The sequence below is a fragment of the Esox lucius genome, chromosome 17 (genome assembly GCF_011004845.1).
Source record: "Esox lucius isolate fEsoLuc1 chromosome 17, fEsoLuc1.pri, whole genome shotgun sequence".
Taxonomy (NCBI): Eukaryota; Metazoa; Chordata; class Actinopteri; order Esociformes; family Esocidae; genus Esox; species Esox lucius.
This window is the reverse complement of record NC_047585.1, coordinates 36,122,981-36,132,539: the sequence shown is the minus strand read 5'-3', so window position 1 is coordinate 36,132,539 and position 9,559 is coordinate 36,122,981. Positions and strand designations below refer to the sequence as shown.

The following is a 9,559-nucleotide window of genomic DNA, read 5'->3' as shown; positions in this document are numbered from 1 at the left end:
ATGTGTCTGCAACACCTCTCTCCTGTCGCTGTCTGTCCCCTGATCCCTGCTATCTCTGTCTGTGCCTCTGCCTCTCTCCCTCTGCTGCATACGTTTCTCTACCTCAAACTCCCACACATTTACAGAACTACCATTCACCCTCACACACACATCAGGACTACACCATTCACTCTCACACACACACACGCACGCTCACACACAGACACACGTCAGGGCTACACCATTCACACACATACATCTGTACTACGCCATTCGCCCGCATACACACACACATCAGATCTAGACCATTCACTCACACACACACACACATCAGATCTAGACCATTCACTCACACACACACACACACACATCAGAACTAGACCGTTACCAGACCAGTCACCATGGCCGACAGTAAGGGCGCCGCAGCAAGTAAACTGGTGGTAAGGAAGAAGGAGAGGACGACGAAGACGAAGGAGGTGGTGAATGTGGAGGTCAAGAGAGAGGTGAAGACTGAGGTGAAGCGGGAGGTGAAGAGAGAGATGAAATCGAGTTTGGTGAAGAAGGAGGAGAAGGTTCTGTCGGTGGGAGAGAAGGTGGAGGGGAGTGGAGAAGTCCCGGTGGAAGAAGGAGCAGCGGCTAATGGAAACGCCGCGCCTGCCAACGCTAACGGGCCCAATGGAGAGTACGAACCAATGGAGCTGCCTCCATGGGAGATCATAGAAGGGTGGGTACCGTATGTGTGTGTGTGTGTAGGGGGTCTGTACTGTATGTGTTGTGCTCTATGATTGTCTGTATATTTGTAATGTCTGTCTTCATTTAATGTTTGTTGTGTATGTCTGTATTGAATGGTTGTTGTGTATGTCTGTATTGAATGTTTGTTGTGTATGTCTGTATTGAATGTTTGTTGTGTATGTCTGTATTGAATGTTTGTTGTGTATGTCTGTACTGAATGTTTGTAGTGTCTGTCTGTACTGAATGTTTGTAGTGTCTGTCTGTACTGAATGTTTGTAGTGTCTGTGTGTGTCTGCAGATAGTTTCCAGTCATTATTTATATTGGGGTCATATATGAGTTTACAGTGAATCACTATTTCTACTGTATATATTTCTGCTGATAGTATAGTAATATTTTCAAATACATAGTAATGAAAGTACAGTGTAACTTCACCATACATGGCAGTTGCTATGTTAACCGAAATAATCCCACACAGTGGTTACTGCCAAAGTAGACACAGAGACCTGAATGTAAAATGTTGCCAAATAACCTTTACAGGGATGGTGAGTCCTGCTTGTTCCACTATGGAGAGGAAGATCCATTGTCATTCCAACACGACTGGAGGAAATGGCTTTGGAGCCCAGTAAAACTACATCCCCTGGGGTTAACTTGGGCCAGTCCATTTGACTGAACGCTGTAAACACTAACACAACAGTGTCACTCTAAGAGGTCAGGTGTCAGGTATGATAAAACCATCACTGAGGTTTACTAGAAAATGAAGGTAGACTGCCTGAGGTAGTCCTAAACTACTCGATGAAGCCACACACACGGTTAGGTGTATGTTCACAGCGTTACCACTTACCTAATCAATAAGTGTCTATGTTTTCATGTTTGGTTGGAGAATTGGGTCATTCGAGTGTATTCCACAGGCATTTGTTATTTAATTGGATTTCTGAGGGATTAAATGTGCCTCAACAAATTCCATCAGGCCTAGTCATTGTTTGACCACCAGAGGCCTAGACTGTGAATTTGCACTGTCATTGGTCCGTCCCATGTGAGATGTGATAGCATACAGTCAGCAGTCAGGAGTTCAGAGGGGTTTTTCCTATTGAGGATGGGATTTGAGAGCCTTGGGTCAAAGGTCATGGGAGTGGGCCAGGGGTACAGATATAACCTTGGGTTTTGTTTTTATCACCCCACCACATGGTGAGTTGGTTGTCAGCCTTTGGACTGCGTTGGAAAGGACATTTGACGCTGTTGACGCTGTTGACGCTGTTGACACTGTTGACATACTGTTGACGCTGTTGACGCTGTTGACGCTGTTGACGCTGCAGGACAACGAGTCATATAGAACGGAGTAACAGAGATTACGAACATAACGGCACCTCCATCTGTGATAAATCGTCAGAGCTGTCGTCTTCTTAAAGGGCTTCTGAGTCTAAACCAGGAAGACAAATGTGAAATAACGAAAGGTCAAATGTTGCTCTATATATGTGAGTGTCATGTCTGTAGAGCCCAGACCTGTATGTGTATGACTCTGGGGTAAAAAAAGACTGCACTGTAGGCTTCGGTAGTTGACAACATATAAACTATATTTTTCCAATTCAGGGTAGCCAAGAAGGTTCGATTTTCCTAGCACATAACATTTTGTACTGTAGCTCTGTCCTGTCCAGTTCTGTAGAGTACAGGTGGGCCACACAAAGCCCTACTGTGTCGGCCCTAGGACTGCCATGGCGCCTTTTGAAGTGGGTCATTGGCTAATAATACAAAGCTAGCTATCCACGCTGACATCCTAAAATTAGCCCTATGCTACCCACGTTCTGTGTGCTGTGAGACCCTTCCATGCCGAACGTCTGAATCCTCCAGCAGTCTATCGGCGGTTCCTGCCAGGCAACCCCCTCCCCTTGCTCTCCTGTCGATGTGGGTACTTATTTTGAAACAAGCCATACGGGGGACGGAACCAGGGGGTGACAGTCCCTCACACGTGTACTGAGGGTTATTCTTCAGATTTCCACTGTGTGAATGTTACTGTGAGACAGCGAGAGGTGATGGGACTAAGGATAGGCAAGAGCTGTGACAACAGACGCACAGGTAATGATGTGCAACTGTACAACCTGATCACCTGAGAATATGACAAACGGAGGTATGGAGTTAGTGGGGCGATAAGGCGTATTTTACCGTTCATGTAAGTTTGGGTTAAATGCCAGACACATTATAGAGTCCTCGTCACTAAATAAACCCGACACCTCTATCCCCAACACCCCCCAGGGACCGCATCGACCCGTTCCAATTCAAGTTCCAGTTCAAGAACGTGGAGTATTCTTCAGGCCGTAACAAAACGTTTCTGTGCTACCTGGTGGACAAGGGCAAAGCTTCTGACGGTCTGTTGAGAGGTTACCTGGAGGACGAACACACAGGAGTCCACGCAGAGGAAGCCTTCTTCCAGCAGAGTCTCCCAGACTACGACCCTGAAGTCAAATACACCATCACCTGGTAGGTATCTCTTCAAATAGTCACCTGGTATGTTTCTCTAATACGCTATCAATTGGTAGTTATCTCTTCAAATATTCACCTGGTACATTTCTCTAATAAACTGTCATCTGGAAGGTACCTCTCAAATAGTCACCTGATATATTTCTCAAATACACTGTCATCTGGTTGGTACCTCTCAAATAGTCACCTTGTATGTTTCTGTAATACATTGTGACCTGGTAGGTATCTCTTACACAGTCATCTGGTACTTTTCACAATATAAAAAATTGCACCTGAAAGTCAAACAAAAAAATTATATATATCACTAAAATATGTACAACCTAAATAAATCCACTGTTGAACCCACTGTTACCTTCGTAACTAATCGTTACCCATGCCCTGACCCAGGTATATGTCGTCCAGTCCCTGTGCGGCCTGCGCGGCTAAAATGGTGGAGGTGCTCAAGGCCAGAAAGACTGTCAAGATGACCCTCTTCTCAGCACGACTCTTTGAGTGGGAGGAGCCAGAGATCCAGGCGGGGCTGAATGCTCTGTCCCAAGTAGGCTGTAAACTGAGGATGATGAAGCCCATGGACTTCACCTACGTCTGGGACACTTTCGTGCAGAACGACGACCTAACGTTCACTCCCTGGGAGGACTGCCAGGACAACTATGAGTACTACCACGAGAAATTGGCTGACATCCTTCTGTGATCACAGTGAGTGGAGGGTAGAGGAACACACATGCATGTTCACCATAGGCCTTCATTCTCATTAAAAATGTGTTTACCTGGAACCGGTTTCAGAACCTTTTCCCCCCAGTGTACACGCCCCCAGAAAAGGCCAACGCAGCAAATGCCTGTGATCTCCAAGATGATCTCAAGCTTAATATCTTTGATGAAAGATTGTCGTCTTGCAGAGCCAGTGAGGGGCCAGATCAGAATAAGCCAAGGAGGATGACACCAGAGAGAAAGACAAACAGATCCCATTACTATAAATCCTCTGGATCATCCTGTGATCCTTAATGGGAGCAGCTGCTCATCCTGACTGAGAGAAGCTGCAGAGACACAGGACATAGGGAGAGGGGGAGGAGGGGGAGGTAGGCGGACACCACAGATGATGGGAGAGACAGGGGAGGGGAGAGAGAGGAGAGACGGGAGGCGAGAGAGAGGAGAGATTGGGCTAGGAGAGGAGAGACGGGGGAGGGGTGAGTCACGGGAGGAGGCGAGACACTAGAAAGGGGAAGAGTGTCAGACAGGGAGTTGAAGAACTGTGCATGTTTGGGCAACTTTTGTGATTGGGCAGTGATAACTTTAGAGCTTCTTTTAAATCTCTTTTGATCTCACTCCCTTCCCTCTTTCATATTTCTCTCTCCTCTCTCTTTTGTCTTTCTCCCCTCTCGCATCTCTCATTTATTTCTCTCTCTCCCTCTTGTCTCTCTGTCATTCTGCCAGGAAGGCTTTTGGTCCAGAACCCACCCTCCACCGGCAGCCTCCACTATCTGAGCATCGTGTGATGTGTACATGACTCAACTATTCACAGAACAGTGTGTGTGTGTTTGTTCATGTGTTTCAAGCCGTCCTGCTCTACACACATTTTGAATCTCGCTCCAGACAATCCCTTTCTCATGGAACTCTTCGCCCCAGCGTACAAGACCCGTTTGGGGTTGTTCTCACAGGACGTGTGTCTGCCGGTTCATCTGTGAATTGGTTCTTAACCCTAAAAAAGCCCTGCAAGAATGCACACCTGATTCATAAAGTATAAATTATCACTTGTTTAATTACAATATAAGCTATAGCAATTTGTCCGTCTCCTTCTGTGTCCTCAAAAGGACGTTTCATAACTGCAGAAGTTAACTTTTCATATCTGCACTGATGTTCCATCTGTCATTCAGAGAATATTCTTTGTATGAATATCAAAATAGATATTTTATAACGATACCCTAGACTTTTTTGTTCAACTGAAGCAGAAAAAAAATGTTATTGTTATTAATAGTGATTCATGATGATGTGCGATCAATATTTTTGTTTTACACAATTTGTTGAAGGAAAACATTTTTGTAGCTTAATGGTGTTTGTAGTAAATAGTGGATAGAATGATAAAACGCTTTTTTTACAGAAAGAATAAAGATTGTTGTGTTGCGTGAGCACACCTTTTTAACTTATAAATCTAGTGATGGAAATATAAGCAAAGTACAGTATATTATTTATACAAAAAATTGAAATAAAAGAAGTGTGGAGTTTTAAAGGCATCGAGTGTCTTGCTTTAGCATTCTCTGTGATCAGCTTCACAGGCGGTTAGATGGCCCCTTCACTGCCTTCAGTCATGCATTAGTCTGGGGTGACAGAGGAGAAGATAAAGCCTAATGTGAAGAGGCCTGCCCCCGGTCCTGGAGGATCTGTCAGCCTACTGTTCACAGATTAGAGCGGTTCTATTAAAAGACTGGAATGTTCGTCACACATTAACAACCCGTCATCGCCACTGAAACACTGGGAATATGTTAATGACTGTCAGAGCTGTCTGGACCTATTTCTGTGCCTTGGGTCCTGTGAAGCCATAACCAAGCTTTGGAGTGAATAGAGAATCAATGAATGATAGAGATCAATCAGCAGCAGGTATTGAAAAGGATTTTAATGAGACGAACATGCATTGTTGCACCCAGCACTAGTTGGCTTTTACATTTATGACGGTACAGCAGGGCAATATATTCACAGAGGTCTGATGGGTGAAAAAACAAGCATGAGTAGGCAGTAAAATCCTGAATCCTGAACCTTAAATTTCCCAGTTTTATTGAATTCCTAGAATCAGTTGGGACTAAGCAGAAATTCCTGAATTCTCCAGCAAGGATTTCTGTAAATCCTGAGAAGTTTCCAGAATGTTGCAACTGTAATCATAAAATTAATATACATTTCTTAATGTTAGTTTGAGACTTAGTCACAAGTTAGACCCTAGTCTAACATAGTAATTTTCATCCAGAGCAGTTACACAGAATGTTTTTCAGTATGCAGTGACCCTGACTCTGGAACATGGGTTGCTGAGGTCGACCTGGTGTAGGTAGCTGGGGATGTGTGCAGGGCAGTGGAGGATTGTGGTAGTTGAAGTTGAGGTCTATGGTTCTCCATCGGAAAGTTCCATGAGGTGGGGCCTGAAGAAGTTCCTCATAAGTCTCTCCACTGACCCCTGGTGGTAGCTGTTGGCCTCCCCAGACTGGGAGTCAGTCGAACGTGGGTTGAGGGCAGGGGAGAGGCCTGGGATGGAGCTCAGGGAGGAGGAACGGGTCTGGGCTGTGTGGAGTCCCTCCATGGCGGTGGACAACCAGATGAGTCGCTTCAGGCTCTGGATAGACCTGCCACGGTCATGCATCAGCTGATGCTCGGTCACCGCCCGTCTGATGGAAAAGAGGGGTGGAAGGAGAGATGGAGGGAGAGAGGGGTGGGTGGAGGGAGAGATGGAGGGAGAGAGGGGTGGGTGGAGGGAGAGATGGAGGGAGGGAGAGAGAGATGGAGGGAGGGAGGGAGGGAGGGAGAGAGAGAGGGGTGGGTGGAAATGAGAGAGGGGTGGTTGGAGGGAGAGATGGAGAGAGGGAGGGAGAGAGGGGTGGAGGGAGGGAGAGAGAGATGGAGGGAGGGAGGGAGAGATGGAGGGAGGGAGGGAGAGAGGGGTGGGTGGAGGGAGAGATGGAGGGAGGGAGGGAGGGAGGATGGTGTTGAAGGGGCAGTGGGGAGAAAAGGGAGCAGATGAATGTGTTCAGACAATAATGTGAGAGAAAGATGATTAAGTATGACTGACTGATGAGAGACAGCCTTTGCATGCTGTTGGTTACAGACAAATAACAGATGGGAAAACTAAACATTCAGCATGTATAAATAAATACAAAATTGAACTGAGGAAGAAATCTTGAGCGTGACCTGACACTTACCGTTCATTCACCTGACAGTGAGCAACTATGAATACCAGAAGAACCATGACAGCGACCGACTGAACAGGCTTCTGGGATACCAGCATTATCTTCTGCAGATGTCAAATGTTCACAAACAGTTCATGTTATGTTCCTAAAATGCACAGTGTCTTTCCCATCAGTCACCCTGTGTATTGCGCTACATGATCGGTGTGCTACTCTCTGTCGATCACATCTTCAAACGTTTTGTCTGGTCATCATCATACCAAATCCACCTGTGGACATCTTACCAATCACCTGCTGGATAACTTGTCTCTTGGAGTGTCCACTGTTTGGGAATCCCTGTCTTAATGACTACAATGATATGCTAGTACTTACATGGTAATAGCTGTGCACATGTGGAACAATGGCTGAATTCACGATGACTAACGAAACCGCATGTAATTACTCTGTAGTTACAAATGACACATTACACTACGCAGTTTTTACTAACCAGAACATGGTGAGACAGTTTGACGTTTGATTCCAACTATATATGTCCTGTCTACCTGAATGAAATGAGAAGGCGCCCAGGTGTACTTACATGGTCTCTGATTCAGCTCTACAGCTCTTTTCTTCTGATTCCTCAGACACTTTATTAGTCCCCAGAGATGATGACACTAACCATTTATACTCTCCCTGATAAACACACACACACACGCACCCACAAAGGCAGACATGCGTACACATACACACACATAGAAATGCAGACACGCACACACACAGACACACTGTAACTGACCTCACACGTGGACCAACACTCACACACCCTTCCCTAATCACAGAGTCACACGCAGACCCACAATGTCACACTGCTAAAGAAAAATGTCACTGCCTTTTTTCTTCCCCTGCCAGCTTTAGCAGACACAAATCCATCTCTGCCATTGTTATGCTAATATGCTCAAATCGCCAAGTCAATGCAGCAATAAACTCCAGTCCCAAAATGGATTTTCAAAGCATTCTGTCTAGTGTCTAATGGTATCAGCTTTTCAATGGTGTGTTTCCCATCAGAGGTGGTGTGCGGGCAAAAGGCTTGATTCAGCTGATTAGCCATGTCTGTACTGTATAATTGAATTCCTCTGATGTTCAGGATTTACTGTTGAAGTAGCTTCCATCTGTTCAGGTATTCCATTGTGTGGATTAATCACAGGCAGGACATTTCATTTACTGAGAGGTTTTTGAGTATTGTCATTTTTCTCTCAAAGAAACAATTTGAAAGAACATTTCAGAACACAGAGACAGCTCTGAAGACGAGTCAGCCCAATGCATACACCTTCATCTATGTTATTTACGGCGTTTGTGATGGCCGAGGAAAAGGTTATGTTCTTCAGTAGCGCGGTGGCGCCTTGGGTCATGGTGACTGCACGGAGGGTTGTGATTGAACGTGTCAGTCTGGAACCCCAGCATGAAAGAAATAGATCCATGAGTGGGTGTTTATACTGAGCAGGTTGAACTTCCCTAATTGGTATAGCTCCTTCTCCTCTCTAGTTAAGATGCCTGGACCCTAGAGCCGGTGGTCTTAGAGATGTTCTTCAGCTCTCTGACATAAACCCTCCCACCCCCCCCAGATGAAACTGTCATGGTGGAGTCTCCTGTTACCAGGGTATCGAGAGAGTTGCTGCTGGAAACAATTGTCTTGACAACACCTCCAGGGCAAGGTCTCCCTGGGAGAGAAATGTAGCCTGCTGTTAAAGGGATATTTTTTTTTTTTAGCATGTTAGACCTGGTTTTGCAACTACTTTTGGTGATGAAGCATTCTCCAGACAGGAGTTTAGTAGAAGTCTGAGATATATTTGACCTTCTAGTTGCGTATATATCCAACCACATACTAACAACAAGAAATTAATATTGTCTGGATTAGTTTTTGACACATATCAACACAAAACAATACATAATCTTAAATTAAAAAAAAAGTCAGAATTAATAACAAATATAAAACATATGTTTTTAACACCTTCAGTCAATATTTGGTAGAGACACCTTTGACAGCAATTATGGTGATTTGGACAAGTCTACCCCCGGGCAGCTCAACTGGAGAAAGCAATGTGCCTACACTCCAGTTTTGGGCTACTCTTCTGCTTATTCAGCAAACTTGCTCAAGCTCCATCAAATTGGATGGGGACCCTTGGTGAATAACAATTTTCAACTCTTTCCAAATATTGTCAATTTGACTGAGAGGATGGATGTAGAGAGATAGATACAGATAAAGTTGTTAATGGGATCATCTGCATTTGCTATGGACATTGTTTTATGTTTAAATTAATTGACTCTTCAAGAATATCATAAACGTCTTCTAAGCTTTGTTCAACTTTAATATTCAGGAAGAACAGAATAATATAAAAACTTGTTTTACTCAGATGTTTGGTTGACTAAGCCAATGAAAACAATCAGATGCCAAAAATAAATTAAAACTATACATATGAAGAGAGAGAATGAGTGTAATCGAGACAGAAGAGAGAGA

The 9,559-nt window shown here is 44.7% G+C and overlaps 2 protein-coding genes across 3 annotated transcripts; one reads left to right on the top strand and one right to left on the bottom strand.

Annotated features, from left to right (window-relative positions):
* The first annotated feature begins 279 nt into the window (after positions 1-279).
* apobec2a (apolipoprotein B mRNA editing enzyme, catalytic polypeptide-like 2a) lies at positions 280-5,397 on the top strand. Of its 2 annotated transcripts, none has more exons than XM_010880886.4 (4): positions 280-703; positions 2,960-3,184; positions 3,572-3,880; positions 4,620-5,397. In XM_010880886.4, exons 1-3 carry the CDS (start codon positions 381-383, stop codon positions 3,873-3,875), a joined length of 852 nt encoding a protein of 283 aa, XP_010879188.1. In that variant the 5' UTR covers positions 280-380; the 3' UTR covers positions 3,876-3,880; positions 4,620-5,397. The 2 variants fall into 2 exon arrangements, with proteins under 2 accessions (XP_010879188.1, XP_010879187.1); XM_010880885.5 differs by having other exon boundaries at positions 4,616-5,397.
* Positions 5,398-5,777: 380 nt separating this feature from the next.
* pth4 (parathyroid hormone 4) lies at positions 5,778-8,072 on the bottom strand. The gene is made up of 3 exons (XM_010880884.3): positions 7,643-8,072; positions 7,081-7,172; positions 5,778-6,549 (listed from the first exon to the last, which is right to left on the bottom strand). The coding sequence occupies exons 2-3, from the start codon at positions 7,164-7,166 to the stop codon at positions 6,270-6,272; spliced, it is 366 nt and encodes a 121-aa protein (XP_010879186.2). The 5' UTR covers positions 7,167-7,172; positions 7,643-8,072; the 3' UTR covers positions 5,778-6,269.
* Positions 8,073-9,559: the final 1,487 nt, after the last annotated feature.